General features: G+C 40.9%; 1 protein-coding gene across 1 annotated transcript; it reads left to right on the top strand.

The window, feature by feature from the left end:
- The first annotated feature begins 7,617 nt into the window (after window positions 1-7,617).
- CALM1 (calmodulin 1) lies at window positions 7,618-18,629 on the top strand. Its single transcript, XM_033063830.2, has 6 exons — window positions 7,618-7,829; window positions 10,709-10,739; window positions 11,682-11,825; window positions 13,833-13,939; window positions 15,388-15,523; window positions 15,754-18,629. The coding sequence occupies exons 1-6, from the start codon at window positions 7,827-7,829 to the stop codon at window positions 15,780-15,782; spliced, it is 450 nt and encodes a 149-aa protein (XP_032919721.1). The 5' UTR covers window positions 7,618-7,826; the 3' UTR covers window positions 15,783-18,629.
- Window positions 18,630-20,641: the final 2,012 nt, after the last annotated feature.

Genomic DNA, 20,641 nt, shown 5'->3' with positions numbered 1-20,641 from the left:
TACCCGCTGACCACATAATAAATCCACTTCACTCTGAAGTGCAGGTTCAGGTGTAGCTGTGTTTGCATTCCAATTCTGCCATGCGAGATCGCTTTCTAAAAAGGATGCTCCCTGGCCCCACTGGTGGCTGAGGGTTTGCTGCAAGGATCTCGGGACAGACAAAATTCTAGCAATAACTTTTTTTCCAAGAATTAAGCTAGATGACTACTTGGCACCCGTGGACCCATCCCAGAACAGATTTCATTTTTTTCCGCACAAGCCTGTGGGCCATCAGTGCATCCTGAGGGAACAACAGGAGACAAACTAAAGAAAGATGTGGGAGGGGGAGTAGGAAGATATCTTATGTTTAAGTGATTGAACCCCATAATAATAATAACAAAATAGCCTATTTTGAGTCTTTTGCTTTTTGCTTATTTAATGCTGAATATCTTGTTTCAGTTATATTTTAGCTGAGTGGATTGGTGTTCCGTAAGCCCCTAAAATAGAATATGGAGATAGAGACAGCAGAAGCAGAATGGTTGCCAAAGTGAAATGATCTGGAGTGCTGAGCACTGCATCAGCCCACACACAGGCCCACCCCAAGGATAGTGATGCAGAGAAGTCTTAGATGGTGCTCCCTGCTTGGAAGAATGATGTCAGTATTGGCAGACCCAAAACTAAACCAAAGGCTAACCAAAATAAATTCACTAAATGTACTTCCCTTCCATATAGCATAAAACCCCCCATTATCTGTGCAGTGCACCTTTGTGTTAGGCTTGTGCTCTTTAACAGTGCTGCTGACAGCTTCACAGCCAGCACATAACAGTGAACTTACTAAATATAAGTACTTCATTAGCATCTAGAATACTTCTGCTACCACAGAAATAACAACAAATAGCCATACTGTGGGGAAGGTCAATGCTGCTTGCCAGGAAAGGTGTGCACAAAGTGCTACATGCCTGGGACAGACCGGATTTTAGGCATATTTTTATTCCACAGAAGCTGATAGCCTCAGAATAAAGCAGGCAGAACAGAGGTTTAATTAGGTAGCTGATGTGAACTGTACCCTCACAAAAATGCAGGGAAGAATATGAAGCCCCATGGGAGAGCTCTACTTTTTAAGTTTACAAAAAAAATATGGCTTTTCTTGGTACAATTTCTGGAGTTTTAACAATGATGGGAGTTGCTTTAGGATAGAGACAGATACTCTGAGGGTTTAGACATTTTAAGTGTCTGAGCTTCGCATGAGCTAGTGTCCCCAAAACTAAAAACCTAAAGGTCTACATAAAGAACTGGATCAAAGAGAAACCTGAAGGGGGATATCAGAAACTACATTCTGGAGACATCAGATGTCCCAGAACACTTTACAAGAGATGAGCCCTCAGGAGAGGACTTGGTAGGTGCTGCCATGGAATGTTCCCAGGGGAGAGGCAGCCTATTGGCTCCCCGACAATAGGTTACAGAGATTGGAATTTATAATTTTATACTTAAAATACATCTTCTTCTCAAGGTTGTTAAGACAGTAGGTTTTTTTTCTCCTCAGAAGTGTTGATAAGTTGGAGAAGTTATTTCTTTGTGAGGGTGCATTCACAAACAACATAAAATAGCTATCCAAAGAAGTGCAATGCTCCCATAGTTTTCTTCCTGGATGTAAGACAAAGGAAGAAGTGTCATTTGGTAATGGTGCTGGCTTCCAGCACCTGTAATTTGGGATGTATCTATACTTCCCACCTCAGGCCAGATTAGAATGCTGGATGTGTCTTCAACAACAGTATTTGACATCCATTATTAACTCAGGTGGTTTTGATCTTGAGCTTCTTATCCTCAGATAAGATTCTATCCCAAACTTATTGAAACACCTTGATTCAAGTGTCTAAGGGAAAGGAAGGGTAGAATAAATCCCTAACTCATGAAAATTAACATGGATTTATTGACTTCAGGGCGTGTTTACATTGCTGAAAATCTGTACCACAAATTATGATTCTGATTTAAAATTATGATCACCCTTGAACTGCATATGTAGAGTTGTTGAATTTTTTATCATTAGCTGTAGCATGAAGACTTATGACAGCTTCACCTCTGACACAAAGAAATTTCATTTAACGTAGACCTACTACAGAATTACAATTTGGAGTTAAGTAAAGGAGGCTTGGCCATTAAAGGAGGTAACTGTGGATTTTAAATACCTGTCTGCCTATATCATATATATTCTTTATATTTGTTAAGTTTATCTGGAATTTTTATAGCAAAATTGATATCCCAGCTTGCCCCACAGCAGTATTCAGATGAAGTGCTCAGGGTCAAAGGGACGGTGTAAAAAACAATGCAAAGAGCTCATTTAATAATTTCCATCATGTAAAAAAGCAATCCTAAATATCTGTGAGGATCTTTTTCCTATGTTAAGCAGGACAAACTGACATGAGGAACAACATTACTGGGGATGAACAAAATTATTTCCAGCCTTTCTTCAGCACTTAAATTCCAAAAGACATTTGTTTACCATTGTTTATTGTATTATTATAAGCTATACAGTAGTTCAAAATCTTAGCAAATGGCAACAGCTGTTCAGTTTTTATCAATTCTAATGCAGAAATTTTACATATTAAGTAAACTAGTTTTTGGCCCACTCTTTTTTCCAGCATATTCTTAAGAAATAAAATGCAAACCCAAGACATTCCTAATGAGGTAAATCTGACCCAAAAAAATCTTGTTTGTTATGTTATATCGCTTAAAAATTTGAGGAACCCATCTACTGAAATTAGAAACAGAATTTTTCCTATGATTAGAATAACCATTTCTGTAGGTATTGTTCTATACAGAATAATTTTAAATATATTTATGGTAAAAATATATTACTTGCCTTTGACAGATAGATTACCTGGATTCATCATCAGGGAATATGGTTCTTATACATCAGTATCTATCAGTGAAAAAGCAAGACCTAGGTATGCTTGACAACGTTATGTAAAAATATGTAATACTTAGCAAACACACAATACATAAATATCCTTTTTTCTGCATTTGAATCTTGAAAAATCATGGATACAATTTGGCTTTTATCTGTAAAAACACTAGCGATAACAAAACACAGAAAAATGGAGTGAGTAAATTGTTTATATCATGAATCATCCAATGTTTACCTTTCTATGAAACTGGCAACTGCAAAAACTGAGAAGGAAAATCCTGTTTTCACATATTCCAATGTCTCTAGAGAACTCTTTGTAAGATTATGAAGAAAGGTTGGGGATTCTAAGATTGTGTGGAAAAGTTTTGGGTTTTTTCATTTATTTTACATTGCAAGCGTTAATGAAAAAAAAAAAAAAAAGTTAAGGAAAATACCTTTGGTTTAAAAGAATTGTTTTATGATGTTTAATCTGCAAGATATACAAGTGAGAACTATATGTGGATGCAGGTCTGTAATTCCTATATTTCCAAGTCTTTTAAAGACAGGATCTTGAAGGTTCCCAACTCAAATTATGCAAAAGTTTAAAACATGAAACTTTTCAAATTATTGGGTCTCAAGGATGCCATTTTACACAGGTATTTGAAAAAGCACTCACTGATTTAATTGCAATGTGTAAATAATTTAGTTCTAACTAATGGTTAAATTAATTTCATATAAACATCTAAAACTTTTCAAGACAGGAGGCACTCAACATAGTAACAATACCAATTAATCAGTTACATAGATGACCTTCAAAAACGAAATGTTCAGTGAAAATCCATAATTGTATGTGCTTATTGATGCACATCAGGGGGAATGAGGCATATGTAAATAAAATCACAAGAATATAAAAGATTGAGGAATTTGGGTTTTTTTTAAATCTCTCTCAGAAAAGAAACAGTTACCTACAGGAATATGTATGTAGCTATTTAAAATGCTCCAAGATCTGGAAGTTAAATATTAACATGAAAGCAACTTTTATTTTCACCTTTTATAAAAATAAATTCTGTTCTAGCTTTTTATTTCATTGGAGTTCCACCCACTTATTTGCAATCTTAGCAATGCTTATAGTTTGTAAAGATACTTGCTTAGGTCTTCACAGCTGCCAATGGCATTTAGAATCATTAATTTTTGTGGAAAATGGTCTCAAAAAACATTGCCTATATGAAGAGAATTTTGTAGACAGTGTAAAAAATTGATATAACAACAGAAGTCCAGCTGACTTGAAAAACAGTACAACAAATTTAGTTTGGGTAGCTCACACATACAACTGGCAATATACCATGCATGAGAACTAATCATTATTAATTAATTATAACTTTTTCCAGTTGCACAGATGTTGCATGCACATATATACTTGATTTTGGCTTCTTGTACTTCTGTCTTACTATAAATTGGTTATTTATGCTTATTGCCATAATATCAGGCTCCCAGCTGTGCATTAAATGATATAACCAACTTCTGTCCATCTGTTCTCACATCCGTTCTCTCAGGACAGATGTCTGTGGAATGTTTTAATTTATTTTTCAGGGGTTTTAAAACTTATGTACGTAAGAAAATAGTTGATATGTGTGAGGCCATGTTCTTCAGTGCTCATCTTGACAAACAGCCAAAGCTGAAAAGCACACCTTGTATGTAAGTAGTAAAGTTTATTATTTTGTCAGGTTGTCAACAGAATTCCTCCTTATATCTTAGGCTGCTCCCAAGGAATGGACATGTTAAGTGTCTGCCGAAACAAAGACCAGCTGTAAGACTGCAATCTTACCATCACAGCAAAGCAAAATTTAGGAATGTAATATTAGGTAGAATGGTTGCACGTCTTTATTGCAATAATTTTATTTATTTTATAAATAAATTTATGAAATAGTATTTTCTTACCATTGCAATTCAAACACAAGTCAACAAGACCATACTTAGAGAGTAAAGTAATTTAGAACAGTAAATTTATCCAGTCAAAATTCATCTTAACTGCTGTTGCACAGATAGCCCTCTGTTCATAGAAAAGCTCTGTGGCAATGGGATGGCCAAGTCCTCTGGTGTCAGGCACAAACACTGAGTAATTCCATGGCCTAGTCCAGCTCCCATTGAGATTCAGGAGATTTTGAATGAGACTGTAGAAGATCCTGGCAAATCATTTGACATTGTATATCATTGGAATGACAGCGGCATTTCTTGCCTGGCCACAACTGAATGTAAATTTTAAGAGAACAAAGAATACTGATCAAGGTCTAGCTGTACGATTGAGTGAAAGCAAATTTACAAGGAGCAAGGAGATGCCAATTTAGATTATTTTTATTTGCATAAATAAGCAGCAAAAGATTAGTATTCTGTTTTGTTTACATTTATCGTTGCCATATGTCAAATTAGGAAAAAAATCACAAATCCCCTTAATCAGAATGGTATTTTGGAAAATGAGCTGTGAAATATTTTCAAATACAAAATGATGCAATTTAAATAGAAACTACTGCAGAACTCAACTGTGGTACCTTACTTGATAATCCTGATTTTTTTTAAATAAAGCAAGATAGCTGTATTCCAAACTACTTTAAAAGTAACTTGATTTCCCAATTTCATTTTAAATATAAATTAATTATCAATATGAACCATCAAGAGTTAGGAAAAGTAGATACAAAAGGTTAAAGAAAAAAACAAGAAATAGGAATAAATGCACAGCAATCCTTCTACTCCTTCTACTCAAAGGCCCTGTTAATCTTTGGCAACATTCATTGAATGTTACTGAGTTGCTTTCTACTTCATATTTCCAAGTTTCATCACGTATGTCCAAATGCTGGAATGCTGATAGTTTGTAAGAGAATCTACATAAATTTTAACTACTTGTCTTATAGTCTCCTCAACAGATAAATCTAATAGCTTTTTAACAAGTGAAGGTTTGGATCAACGGAAGAACATATTACATGTGCTTAAAATTAACTTTAAAGAGATTGAAATAAAGCACTCACATTCTAAATGGTCACATTTAAATATTGGTAAGATTATTCTACTGATAACACCTTTTCTTTGCAAGATAATTTTACAAATTTACTAGCCCAATATTTATGTAGTGTTTTAACAATGAGATCTTCACCTGTGTAAGACCAGCACAATAAGCTGAACCATTTGTACATGAGCGTTGTTCTTGACATATCCCTGTGAGTCTCAGAGAGTTCCAAGATTCACTTATACAAGTAAACACTCTTGCAGCTTACACCAATCAAACATTGTGCCATGCTTTCCAGAAAGAAATTAGGCTAGGAAACTAAGAGCCTAAAATTGATGGTCTGGTTTGAAAATGAAAGATCAATTATATGCGTATTCTTCCACAGGGAAAAAAAAATTTAAAAATTTTAAAAGAAGATGAAAGAAATCAGCATCACTGTTTGGTAGTTAAAAAAAATTACTAAAAAAAGTGCATGTTAAAAATAGGAGGCTGGGCATTTCACACATTGTACATCTAAAATGGAAGCTGTCTATAAACCTATCATTTGGAGACTAGCCAGCTGCACATTGGTTTTCTGACACCATTTCATACAGTAGTTGCTATACAAATGTCAGAATGGTTTGGGAACCAAACTATGACACATTGAATGTGCTATTTTGTTTACTGAGAAATCTCTCACATTGCAAGCAGGTAACTGTTGTGCTTGCCAACCTATCACTATGTTCTAGAAAGGCAAGCTAATAAATTGTAACTTCAGTGGCAGAGCTATTGAAACTTAAACAAACAGAACCAAACTGAATTTGTCTTTATTTGAAACACTGAAAGTACGGGTGATTTTTCAAAAACAGAATAGACAAATGAATTTCAAAAGATTTAGTGCTATATTGCAAGCAGATTTATCAGAATTATGACCACACTGGAAATACTACAAGCCTCCCAATCCAGAGAGAGGCCCAAACTAAAACCTTCAACTAAAAATATCTTGAACTACAAATCTCAAAATCTAAGGGAACCTGTCATGAATGGAACCAAAACCCTAGATTCCAAAGTGGGCCCATGTTTGTTTGTGTTTCCGTGCCTGTTAAAGGAGCTACAGTGTGAATACTACAATATTTTTTTGGGTTATTACCAGTGTGGACAAAATCCTCAGAACTGACAGGGAAGAAATGAAGAATGCAACACTGACATCAGGACATGGTTTTGCTGCCTCTCAATTGCAGGCTTCCGAAGAGGCTGAAGTGACACCTCACTTGTAGACTATTCCATTCTAGATTGAATCTTGCCGTCGCCTGGATTTTGGTGCTTGACAAAAGCCCTATGATTAATAAAACGGCAGCTGTGCTCGCTTCAATATTTTAGTTTTACAGTCGCTGTGACAAACGCCTTCCCACCGTAAAAAGAGTCCTTTATTGAAGTTTTCCCCCGTTCCCGCGCCATCATCCTCTCCCAGGTGCCGATCCGGGCTCCCCGGGGGAGCGCAGACCCGCCCCGCCGGCGGGGATGCTGCCTAGAAATTAAAAAAGCACCAACTTGGCCGAGATGCCCTCGCTCCGGGGGTTCCATCCTGGAGAGCGGCGGGGAGCCGGCAGGGCCCGGGTGGCGAGGAGCTCCCCGCGGGCTGCTCCGGCACCAACGCTGGGCACAGAAGAGCCAGCGCCGGCTGCGGGCTGCCCTCGCCCCTCTGGGGGCGCTTGGCTGCGGGAGCGGGAGTGGCCCCGCCGGGGGAGGGGCCGGGCCGCCGAGGGGGCAGGGCCGCCCGCCGCAGTCACCTCGCACATACCGCGCCGGGGAGGAGGGAAAAGGGCCCCGCTCCGGCGGAGGGATACAGCCCCACGTATATAGCGGGCGGCGCAGGCTCACAGCCCCAGCACTCTGTGAGCCGCGCCGGGAGGAGGCAGCAGCCGCCGCCGCCGCTCGTGGTCGCGCAGTTCGTGCAGCCGCCGCCGGGCCCGCCGCCGCCGCGCCATGGTAGGGGGGCTCGCTGGCTCGACCGGCCGGGCGTGGCAGGGGTGCCCGGGCTGGTGCGGGGACTGGTGCGCAGTGCGCTCGCTGCGGGGCTGGGGTCGGTCGGGTTGGTGGAGCTGCGCTGTCCCCGGGGAGGAGCGGGGGTGGCGGGGGCCTTCCCGCCCGGGTCTCCGCGGGGTGAACGAGTTGGTGGCTGCGGACTCTTCCTCTCCGTACCCCCTGCCGCCTTGCGCGGGATCGCCGCGGAGCTGCGGCCCTTCCTCTTCCGCCGCTTCCTTCCCCTTTCCCCGGGCCTGCCGTGTGGGCGCCCCGGCCTCGCGCCCTCCCGCCCCGCCTCGCCTTCCCTCCCCTGCGGAAAGGGCCGGGCGCGTCTCCCCGGGGCCACGGCCCCAGCGCCGGGCAGGGTGCGCTGCGGGGCGGGGCGCGGGTTTGCGGGCGAGGATCTCGCTCGGCTCCGGCACCAGCTGCACTGCGCAGGGAGCGGGGGGGCGGCCGGGGGAGGGCACCGCGCTGCAGCTACTGCGCCCCCCCGTCCTCCCCAGTCCCCCCCCAAAAAACGCAGCCGCGGCGGCGAAGCCCATCGCTGTCTGCATTACATCATGTCTCCTCCTCTTCCTCCCGGCCCCCGCGCAACCCCCGGCCGCGGGGACCGGGGCGCTGTGCGAGTTGCTCGGTTGGAAGCGGCCCAGCTCCTGCATGGGGGGCTCGGGGCGGGAGGGGCGCAGCCTCCCCTCTCCCCGGGGGCTGCGGGCAAGAGCTCCTGCCCCAGCCGCCCGCTGTAGGAAAGGCGATGGGGAGGGAAGGCTGGCCGGGGTGCCCGGGCGCCCTCGCGGTTGAATGATGAGGACGTGGTGTGGCCGCCGGCTGTAGAGGGAGGGAGGGGAAACGGGGACGCACTGCAGCAGTGGGTGGCTGCTGGCCGGAAAGGGCGCCTGTTGCGCCGGCGGGCTGCGAGCCTCCCGCCGGGCCGGCCGGGCGATGCCCGCCGGAACGCATCGCATCATCTGCCGGTGCTGCGCGGCTAGCCAGCGCTGCTCGCAATCGAGAGCAAGGGCTGGGGTTTTCCCGGAGGTTTTTCGCTTCCTAGGAGAGCGGAGAAACACTTGCAGACTGACCTCTAATCGCTTTTTGGCAATCTGGGTGTTCCTCGACTCTGTCTCTCCATCTCCCCTTCCCGTAGGAGAAGGCTGACATCACCAGGACAGGATTTGATTACTTGCCTGGGTGGGGTGATGGCTCCAACCCTGGCTGGGTACCTTTGTCCTGTAGCAAGGGGATAGTGGCTGTGCCTGTTGCTCGGGAAGGTGAACCCCTTGGCAGTGTAGGGTCGGGTTGTGTGTGTCCTTAGGCATCACCAGGCGTGTGAAGGTTTTGGGGTTTTATTTCGCGGATTTTTGTTCTTTTTTTCATTTGAAATGCGATTTCTAGAAACATTCAGCGAGTTCTGATTAATGGGGCAATGAGCTGGTGCTGTGGGCTGGAGGTTTTTTGCCAAGGTGTGGCTCTGTTTCCTGTTCTGCAGGGCAATGAGTCTGTTATGTAAATTCCTTAGATAATCTTTAAGTGAAACCTCGAATTTTCTGGAAAATCACAAAGAGTGCAGGAAGTCGAGCTGGATTTTGAACACAAGCTTTTTGCCATTATTAAAGAAGACTGCATTTAGCAGTTAGCGTTTCTAGCCTTTTCTTCTGCCTCCAACCCACTGCATATGGGGAATTGTTTAATTACATACAGACCTTAAAACAAACCCCATACCTAATTAGATGAGATCTGTGTATTTCCCTTAACATATAGAGCAGATTTTCAAGCCCGTCTTTTTCTCATATGCAAGAGCTTAACATTGTATAGCTGATTAATTCTCCGTTGTATTTGTTGCTCTTTGCTGCTGTTAGATGGTTTTTATACTTAATAATATTTTAGGACAAAATTACCTTCTCTGACCTATGGCATTCTGTTCTATTCATAAAAATGGTCCAGTAAAATGTGTTTAAAACAAATTAGTACCTCTTATTCTTCAGTATCTGTGATTGGGCATGTTAAAGCCTCTTTTTTTCCTTTACCAGGAAAAGGCATATTTTTCCATAAAGAACTAGTTAGCTCCTTTGCAAACAGTGGAGGTTTTTGTGATGCTCTATCCCTACATGGGGAGAAGTTTCTGGAAGGATGTGGCTATCACAGCTAAGCTCTAGAAAGCCCTTTTGATTGCCCACTGAGCTGTATACCTTTATATGCAGCTGTGGCCTCTCGATGTACACAAGGTCATAGACAGCCATAAGTCTTGCCACTTAAAATTATGTATAAAACAAACTGCATACCAGGATGAGGCACCTTAAACTGCTTGGCTGAATGGAAAAATGATATGATGCATGAAAACTGAATTTTCTTTTGCCAGAAGTGGCAAAAATCTGACACAGATGGAATTTGTAATATCACAGCAGAGCCCCTTCTGTGGTTCTGGCAGAGGGCTGGAGGTGCTGCAGTGAGGTGGAGGGTGGGCAGGGCTGGAGCAGTGGGTGGCACATCAGCCCACGCGTGTGCAGTACCCCCACGCTGTGCTGGGCCACTGCACTGCTGGGAATGGCGTGTGCTGTGAAACCCCAAACACATGGCATTAGGGATTTTGTGTCTAACCAATTGCAAGGAGCCCGCCCTGTATCCATCAGTTCTTCACGTGCAGTTTTAAACCAAGTTAGCCTGTATGCTTTTGGAAACAACTGCATAGTGTAGGTGAGTGCAGTCTTCTTGTGGAGACAGAATTCCAGGGTTTGAGAGTGATTTCATGGAAGTAATGATAAATCACTTCTGAAATATAAAGGAAGTGCCTCATGGCTTGTCAGATCTAGAGGTAAACAGTATTCTAAAATGTTCTATTCTTCGTGTAGGCTGATCAGCTGACTGAAGAACAGATTGCTGGTAAGTGTTTTGATGATAATTTCTTTTTTTTGCTAGCTCTTGTGACTAAAAAAATATTATCTCAAGCATAGTGGAAAAAAAATCTTTGACAGTTTAAAATCTGCACTACCACTTTGGAAAAGCACTCACTTAAAAAAATCCCAAACTAAAAAAAAAAAAGCCAGACAAAAATATTCTGGAAGATTACTGGTTCAATGCCTCTTAATTTAGACTTCTTATTCCTTGGACTAATGATATTCAGACTTGAGCCAAGTTCTCCTAGATCTCTTGCAAACAGAAATAATTGATAGAGTCAAAATGAACTACTTTGAGTCAAAGCAGACCTAGGTACTCTTAATAGAGTGAAGATAAACAACAAATGAAATGGCAACAAATAAACCTCAGATTGGTTTATTGCACATTGTTACAAGCCAGTGTCTTTTAAATAAATCTTTTAATAAACTGTCTGTAGTTCAGGCTGGTCAGGAGAAGGAGCATTATTTGACCTCTGGAGACCAGTTCCCCATTTGTGGCTGACACTAATTCTTATTGTCTGCTGACTTACAAAGGAGTGGTAAATGACAATGCTTTTGTTCTGTAAGTCTTTTAATTGTAAAGAGAGCCCAGTGACTCCTTTCACTTGTTTCAGACAGCTGCTGTTCATGGAGCAACTGTGCCTTAGGCAAGATGCAGATGCATGGAAATTAATTGCAGAGTTGTAATGCAGATAAATAGCCACATGAAATAAGTGTGAATTTACTGTGAACATTTTGTGTTGGTATTGTAAGTAATTTTTTTATTTGTATTGGAGAGTGTTAATTCTCTAAATACAGGGACACTTAGATAAGAAGAGAAAAATGCTTCTTAGAATTGTACCAGGCTTTGTGAGTAGAATGCATTTTTAGTCTGTGGTTTTATCGTGCTGGTAATGTTTCTAAACACTGGGATTGTTTCTGCCTCTAGAATTCAAGGAAGCCTTTTCCCTATTTGACAAAGATGGTGATGGTACTATCACAACAAAAGAACTGGGAACTGTTATGAGGTCACTGGGTCAAAATCCAACAGAAGCAGAATTGCAGGACATGATCAACGAGGTAGATGCTGATGGTAAGTGTTGGGAAGGTGCTATGGTCATCTTTAATATGTATGACCTCCACACCTGGGCTTAAACTGCATAGGGAAGACTATGACATAGTGCTCTTAAAGCAGTTTCAAGATGCTGGATGGAAGGATGTCAAAGATGCTAGCAGTATTCATGAGACTAAAAACAGGCAATGGGCAGAGACAAAGTTACGCTATTTGTCTTTAATATTTGATGGGTCACAGGCTTCCTATTGCTATCTGGCTTCCCCTGACCTGCCATTCACCTGTCTTTCCATCCAGCTTTTCTGTATGTGTTTTGTCAGCCCATGCTTGTTTTAATAGCTCTACCAATGTCTATGATTTTGGCAAGGCAAAAAATGTGCTAGGAGTGGAATAGTGTTTTCAATGGAAGTTTAGCACAACAGGAAGAGACTATATAGTCTAATGTATTAAGTCCCTGATAAATTGAGAGGAGCTATTGGAGGCAAAGGCAGAAAACCCTTCCCATATCAAGGCTAATAGAATTGTTTTAAGTGAACACCGGAAAACTCCTATTGAAGCACATACATTGTTTCTGAGCTCCACATAGGCTAATAGTTTTAAAAAGGAAAAATATTTCCCCTGCTCAGGGTTGTCAAGCCTTTAATTTTGTATATTGGTTGTGATAGTGATTTTTCTCTAACCTTTTTGTAGAATAAGAGTGAAAGTGTATTGGCAAGAGTATAAATTATTGGATTATCACTCTGTATTAATTAAATTACTTTCTTTTAAAAAAATGTAAGTTGACATTAATTGCTAAGTCTTTGCAGAAATTGAAAACCTTCAGTGTCTGCAGTGGTATGTAGAGTTTGTGTAGAGTAGCCTCTTTAGTCTGCAGACCAAATGCTGCTCTGGTGGATTTTAAACAGAAAGAGGCTTCAGCTAAGTATGCCTCCCCAACGTTTAAATTTGGGTTACTGCAGAATGCTTTCCTATTCTTCTGCATGTTCACTGAGGTTTTTTTCAAAGCAGAGTATGAGACCTGTGTTCATATTTTACTGGTGTGTAAAGCTGGCCAAGATGGTAAATGGCTTTGTATGTCTCAGGCTGGAATCCCTAGGATGCAAGGATTTTCTTAAACTTCAGTTGTTGCGCAATTAATTTGTCTGCTTTTTTTAATCAATAAGTAGGTCTTAGTTGCACTGTGAACTGTTTAATGTTGTTTTGTGAACTACTTAATGTGCCTTTCTGGCATATAGAGGTGAATCCCGACTCTATAACTAGTTTCTTCACCATACCACTTTTTTCCCAGCTTTGAGCAGCCTGAATTTAAATCTTTGCTTTGAATGAAAAGCTTAAGATTAAGGTTGAGGCCTGGATGTCAGGGATTTTAAGTTTTGCAGTAAAATACCTGTGAGAGCACATACAACTAAGCTTATCAGTAATAACAAATAATGTCAGCTTTTCTTGTGTCGCTGGAATTTGCAGATCCTTGTTGCCCCTTAGAATGGTTTGTTGCTTTTGTGGTGTGCCACTTTGGTTGATGAGGTAGTTTTGATTTTTAGGAAGAAAAAAGTATTTATGAACACTTTAGTGAAGTGTGATGTTCCCAAGTATTAGATAACCTGGGATTGTAATGATAGTTTAATGTGTTCTTCCTGGAAGACACAACAATTGAGATATTATAAAGAAATTAAAAGGTCAATTTTGTGAGTTACTTGAAATAAAAATAAGTCTCACTATTGGTTAACCTCAGGATCAGACTGACACTTGTGGCTTGGGTGGCAAATGGCATGGCTTAACCTTGAAAAAAGGCAGCAGTTGATTTTCTGCTGAAACAGAGTGGCTGCTCTAGCTGCTGCATGTTGTAATAGCAAAAAAGGCAATGGTAGCAATTTAGAGAGAAGAGCCAGTTTATCTATAAGGACAGTTAACAGAGCGTTTGCCAGTTTTGTCCCTGGCTAAGTCAAATGCCAGATTTTTTTTTGTTTGTTTGTTGTTAATGACAAAAAGCATGGAAGTTTAACTTTTGGAAGTTTCTTTTTTATTAAGGCAATGGCACTATCGACTTCCCTGAATTTTTAACTATGATGGCCAGAAAAATGAAGGACACAGACAGCGAAGAAGAAATCCGTGAGGCATTCCGAGTCTTTGACAAGGTATTACTGCAAGTACAACTGCTCCTCCAAAGCAATAATGATGTCTGTATTTTCTTTAGTGTTGTCTCCCTTCTTGTCTAGAAGGAGAAAGAGTCCTCTAGTAGAAGCAGAGGAATTGGAAACATAGCAGAGATTGTTCTGAATACAGAACCAGGACTGTTGCAACCTGGTTCTGCTTGCTTTATACAGCCAGATCTAAGCTTTAGGCTCATCATCCATGAGGAAAACTTTCTGGCCTTTCCTCAGAGAGATTAGCAGAACTTAATGCTTGAGAGGGTGTGGGAGGGACTGTGGTTTTTTGAGATGTGTGGGTAAAGGAGGGGGATTTTTCTCTACCTTTTGATTTTGGGGAGAATGGAGATGCATTTGCATGGATGCACATGGTTTTATACTACCCTATGGATGCTTTTGAAGTCAAGATGATGTCATGGGTATTTGGAGGGACCCAAAGTATTGTGTGTTCTGTTTTCAAAATGTCAACTTTGAGGTTGCTTTCATGAAAACTGAAGAGCTCAGCTCCCCTGACCTTGTTTAAGAATACCTAGGCATATATCAGTTTTCTAGAACAGGTGTTCCCCTCTTTGGGTTGTTTGAACATGAGGGATATAAAAGAATTGTGGTGGTTGGTGCAGCTGTAAAGCTAATGCATGTGCAGAAGAAGACTTCTACTACTACTTTTCATAGAAAAAAGTGTCAGTCTCTAGTACTTTGCTGAAAATGTGGGGGTGTTTCTGCAGACTAGATGAGTGTTTAAAGCCACTGAGGTGGGTTATCTACTGGTGATGGACATATCCTCCTGCTTTAAGACAGTGGATTCTTCCAGTGTATGGAGTTTCTGAAGTGACTCAGAGTGAGCTTTAGGTTTGGATGTTGCAAATGGGGACGCTGGCTTAGAAGTGTCCATTTCTCTTTTTAATTTTGCCATAAAACTCTAAACTCCTTATGAGTAGAATTTAAATGCTTTCTTTGATTTGTTCTATATCATCTGATCCAGGCAACCTAACACAGCCCGCTGCAGTCTGGTTATGGAGGCAGTGTTAACACAGAAGAGACAGTTGACTGACTTCTTTCTGGTGGGGAGGCAGGTCTCTTTTTGGCCTTGCTTAAACAGTAGAGACTAAACAAAAACTTTTTTGGTTTTGTTTCTGTGTTTATTTTTGAAAGCTCTTTAAAAGCATTAAAAATACCTTATCACAACTACAAGTCAGGCATGCAGTTGTTATTACAGCACAATAATTGTATGAAAGGATATGGTGTCATGCATACCTCAGAAGGTGGTGGGACTAATACATACTGCAGTTTGTACAGTGTGCTGGGTCTCTACATCTGTCCCAAGTGCCATAAGGTTGCTTCAGAAGCAGTTACTGGAAGTGTAACCTAAGTGTAGTTTCCAAGTTAGTCAATGTCAGGATTGTTGTTCATGGTCTTGTGCAACTCTTTTCTCATAGGATGGCAACGGCTATATCAGTGCAGCAGAACTACGCCATGTTATGACAAACTTAGGGGAAAAGCTAACAGATGAAGAAGTAGATGAAATGATCAGAGAAGCAGACATTGATGGGGATGGGCAAGTCAACTATGAAGGTAAAAAGATACTTGTCTTGACTCAAAACCATTGTTCAGACTGAGGAAAGCCTGTTACATAGGGCATTAATTTTTAATACTTGAGACACTAGTTTATTTGCTTGTCTATTTTTGTGGACAAAACCATAGATGAAGTGAAAGGTGCTTTTTTTATGCCAGATGTGTTTTAGACACTTTTGACTTGAAGTACACTGGAGACAGTAAATCACAGTGTCTCTTTATCTTTTCAGAATTCGTACAGATGATGACTGCAAAGTGAAGAGACCTCCTTTACACCTTTTTTCCTCTAGAAGAATCAAATTGAATCTTTTACTTACCTCTTGCAAAAAAAAATGTTCATTTATTCATTCTGTTTCTGTATAGCAAAACTGAATGTCAAATTACCTTCTGTCCACAAACTGCATGTAATGGTTGGTGGTCCTGTCCCTAAAAGATAAAGTTAAACATCAGTTTTACAATATAAATAATTGTACTACCTTGAAAATAAAAAAAAAAAAAGGAAGCACTTAGTGAACTCGAAAGTTCCATTTGCTAATGACTATTACACTGTTTGGGCTGGCCAGTTTTTCATGCATGCAGCTTGACAATTGAGCACAGTCAGACATGTGTATTAAAAGGAAAAAAAACCTAAAGGATCCACTCTTGTTCAAGAGTGGATTCTAGTTCAATTTGTAGTATAAATTGTCATAGCTGGTTTACTTTACAATTGGTTTATACCTCAGGATGGTATGCAGCAAAATGGTTGAAGGATGCAAAACTTAAGGAAAATGCCCTAAAGGTTGAATGGTTCTCCTGTACGTAGCAGTGTGCTCCAAAAATAGGATGATCTTAACTATGGATGGCATGTCTGTGTTAAAATACTGGTTTAACATTGTCTGCATTGCACTATAGTGAAACGGGTGTCAGGCTGTTACCGTTCACAAAATTTTTAAAAGAAACCTTCACCAAGGGAGCATCTTTGGACTCTCATATTTTTAAAACCTTCTGTACCATGACTTGGAGCTGGCGGAGTAGCCTGTGGACTTCAGCACAACTATCAACATTGCTGTTCAAGATATTACAATTTATGTCCATTCCAAGTTGTAAATGCTAGTCTTTTTTTTCCAATAAAAGACCATTAACTTAAAGGTGGTGTTAAATGCTTTGTAAAGTTAAAATATATATATATAATTGAGATAATAAACCAAAAAAGCAGTAGGAAGGAAGTGTTTCTATGAATGACTTGCTGCTAAATTATAATGCACATGTATGCAATAAGTTATCCCCTATCTTTTCAAGATGGCAAGAACTGACCTCCTGTAACCCAAGACCTTTGCTATAAATAAATGAACTTGTGCTTGCCTTTCATATTACGACAATGTTAATTTAGTTGGTCTCAAAGTCGTGTAATGCTGACTCGTCAACTATCAGCACAGAAGTAACACCTCATTTCACTACAGTGGAGAGCTCTGAGCATGCATGTCAATACTGGGGAAACATGTATAGGTTGCTTATGTTTTTTTGACAGGTTATAAAAACTAGTTGGAGAATTTAAACAGCATGGACTTCATAGATAGCTGTGATTCTCAAACATGCCAAAAATGCATTTATCTACCCGCAGAAAGAAAACAAAAGGACATTTTACAATATCTATTTAAAAAACCAAATTAAGCCTTTTTGTAAACTGGGGCTATTGTGTCTTGACTTCTCAAACACTTGCATGAATTTTGTGGGGTGGAGAAGAGGACTAGGGTTAATTTTAAAACGATCTTGTTACTTCTGCTTTGCATGCACTAGCAGTGCTTAGTCATTCCAGTTCTCTGAATAAGTGTTCTCTGATCCTTCAGCTTCCCCATGAATGAGTGGCAAAGCAGTCGTGTGCACTCTTCTTTGTCTGAAAGAAGAATGCATCTTTCTTTTTTCTTATTTTTTTTTAAGCAGAGCCTCCATGTGGAAGGCTTTTATGCTTGGGAGGAAGGGACTACAGCATAATTACTGACTGTAAGTTTTTGTTTCCAAGTGTAATGGGTTGCAAACTGTAATTGCTTGATTGCATTTGGTTATGGAGAGTATTGATACTATCTCTAGGAAGAGATGCAAGTCTCCATTCATCCTGTCTAACTGAGGTGCGTGTGTTAAGAACTTGGTTTGCTCAGTGGGGGTCTAGAGACACCTCCAGAAGGCAATTGAGAGTACCTGCCTTCAGTGATTTTTATTTTTTTTTCCCCTGGGGGGTGGGTAGAGTTCTGGGTGACAAAGGACTCGGACACCTTAACCAAGTGCCTAAAAGTTAGATGGGCTGAATGTAGGCAATTGCTTAGGTATCTATTTGTTGCAAAGGCTTATTACTGTGGCTGTGAATGCTGTCCTAGCAAACTGGCCTCAATGATGGGAATGTCTGACTACCGTTTCAAAGTAGGGTCTTGCATAGCGGCTGTGACCTGCTACTTCAGTAGTGCTTGAGGATGGCTGCACTCATTCTGTAGACCAGCTTTTAAAGAGAACATACTCAAGAGACAGGCTAGGTAGGAACCAATGGTTGCAGCTCTGAACTAATAACTTCTGCCTGGGTGTGCAGACATCTTGTCTAGTAGGTAAATGCTTCTTACCATCAATCTGTCATTCACTCATGGTTGGTAGGGTAGTTCACCTAAGAACAGCTGCTTTTAGCTTACTCAGTGTGCTCTGTGCTTGCTAGCAGAGACCTCATCCTGCAAGAGGTTCTTGGCTTGATTAGAAATTGTCTGGCAGTGTGCAGTGTTGGTATGCCCTGTAACTGAATCTGCCTGGAGGTATCTAATTATTAACTGACTTCAGTACCACATCAACCTCGAGTAAATGTATCCTCTGTACAGGACTTAAGCTCTGTTCCCTTCTGCATAGTGAATAACTAGAAAATGAAATGGTGTCATCAAGGTCTTTTTTTAATTTTTTAAATTTTTTTTTCCTGTGAGTGTGTGTGTGTGGCTTTGGCTTTTTCCAAATGTGAAAGTGTGGGCTGGATACACTTGGTGCATGGCTTAGAAACATGGGACTGGAAAGAACTTCCTGGGTCATCAGATCCAGTCCCCTGCTATTGCAGGCAACCGTGTCATATAATCCTTTTAATAAACTGATCAAGCTTAAACACCTGCTTGTAAGTGGCTTGTTTTCATGGAAGTTCTGTAACTCATGTTGCTCTCAACTGATGCAAATAATATATGAAATATGAAGTTAATCAAAAGGTCCTCCAGCTTAGCTTTAGGTTTATCATTACATTTATTTACCTGACTTTCTTGAACCTGTTATTATTTGCACAACACTCAGGAAAGTGTTGAGTCTTTACCCCCTCTTCCTATGAATAAGAGTTGGTGTGCTTGCTTATTTTTTTTAATGGAAAAGATGGATGTCTGGCTTGTTGATACCTGTTAGAGATGTTAATTGTCAAGGCAAGAAACAATTGAGTTACTTGTATTTGATACATAAATTTAAGGCTAGAGTATACATAACCATTTTTAAAACACATCAACTTGCAGTGTAGTTTTATATTTAATACTGAAATTGTACTGCTAAAGTTTAAACTGCTGTTAATCATATTCCTCTTCTGATCATAATGAAAAAATAAAGGGTAAGAAAATGCTTAACATAGATTATTCATTATCATGCTTATTTTATTAATATTTCAGGCATCGTAACATCTCCAGGTATGGGGCATTTGTTCTGTTTCCTGGGTGGGCTGGAGTGAGGGGTGGGGAGGGTTACTGATGTAGAAAATTCTTAACTCCCAACCATTTGTCACACTTGCACAGCTTCAGAAGCACAGACATTATTGATGCCTAAGATGCACATGTGGGTGGGGGGCTGATCTGTGGGCAGTGGTGTGGCTGCCCGTCCCTGTGCCCTGCCCAGGGCAGCATGGAGCTGGGTGGGGCTGTGTCCTGGGCCCTGGATTGCAGCACACGTCACACATGTGATGGGAATGCAGATTCTTGTTCCCAGATGACAACATCCTAGACTAAAACCACAGTCTTGGGGTTTAGAAATACCAGAGTTGCACAGCTTGCTTTTCCCCTGCCATGAAACTAACTGGAACACTTGTTTTGCTGCAATTCAGTTAGGCTTTGGGTTCTTTTTATTTCATAGTTTTGGTATGGGTTTTTGTGGTTTGGTTGGTTGGTTTGTTCATGGGGATGGGGATTTGGTTGGTTTGGTGTTTTATTGTTGTTCAGGGGTTTTTTTCTATTTGCTAAGTGAAATCTGACATAGGACTGTGGTAGAGCCACAGCATGTTCTTCTGATACACAAACATACAACTGTCAAGTGAACATAGGCAGTGAAGACTGATGCCCTGGTTCTCCTGACTGACATTTAGGAAACCAAATATTTTCTTTTCAAGTAGAGTGGGTGGATCTTTAAAATCAGCAAGACAAACGAAGTTGTGTGGGGATTTTTTCCTAACAGCATTGCAATTCCAAAATATTAAGATGGTGAATTACATGATGAATTGTGTAAAGAGCTGGAGTTCCAAAGATGCTCGATATTGCTGGCTATAGAAACTTTGCATAAAGGCTCAAGTACTTAGCAGATTTTATGTTTTCTAAGAACCCCTATCTGAGTATCCTAGGGTAGAAGTCAGAGGATATTTGAAAGACTTGGTAATTTCTTTAATAGTAATGAATTGGGTTTTGAACTGAACAAGTATCTCAATAAATGGCAGACCTGCTGATTAGGTAGATACCAGGAAAACCTCTTACAGTCTCATAGATGGTTACGGGCGCAGTTATGTATCAGTAAATGAGTGTGTGGTTGCTCTCCCTCCGACTGATGACTGTAACCAGGAGCAGAGCACACTTCAGAGCACAGCACAGCCCCTTTGGCCCTCAAACTGTTAAACTCCAGGAGAAAAACCCACAAACACGTAACACAAAAAGTAGTATTGTTGCGTGGGGTTAAATTTCTCCCACACCCAAGTGGAGACCAGCACCTGTAGCAACGCTGCAGAAACAAAGCTGAGAAGCAGGTCTCCCAGCATTGCCACCAGGGAACCTCAAAAAGAGGTTGCAAGTTTTCCTTTCTGGCATCCCTGGAGGTGAGGGACAAAGCTAGATCTGCATGGCGGTGGGTACCACAGCCTCCTTTGTGGTGTCTTCTTGTTTTGAT

Source organism: Catharus ustulatus, chromosome 6 (genome assembly GCF_009819885.2).
Source record: "Catharus ustulatus isolate bCatUst1 chromosome 6, bCatUst1.pri.v2, whole genome shotgun sequence".
In the NCBI taxonomy this organism is placed as follows: Eukaryota; Metazoa; Chordata; class Aves; order Passeriformes; family Turdidae; genus Catharus; species Catharus ustulatus.
Note: the sequence above shows the minus strand (reverse complement) of the source record. Positions and strands in the feature narration are given on the sequence as shown.

Excerpts from the sequence above, each read along its gene's own strand:
- CALM1 (XM_033063830.2), top strand. Across the intron at positions 11,826-13,832 it reads CAACGAGGTAGATGCTGATG|GCAATGGCACTATCGACTTC; the intron begins GTAAGTGTTGGG and ends TTTTTTATTAAG. Across the intron at positions 15,524-15,753 it reads TGGGCAAGTCAACTATGAAG|AATTCGTACAGATGATGACT; the intron begins GTAAAAAGATAC and ends TTATCTTTTCAG.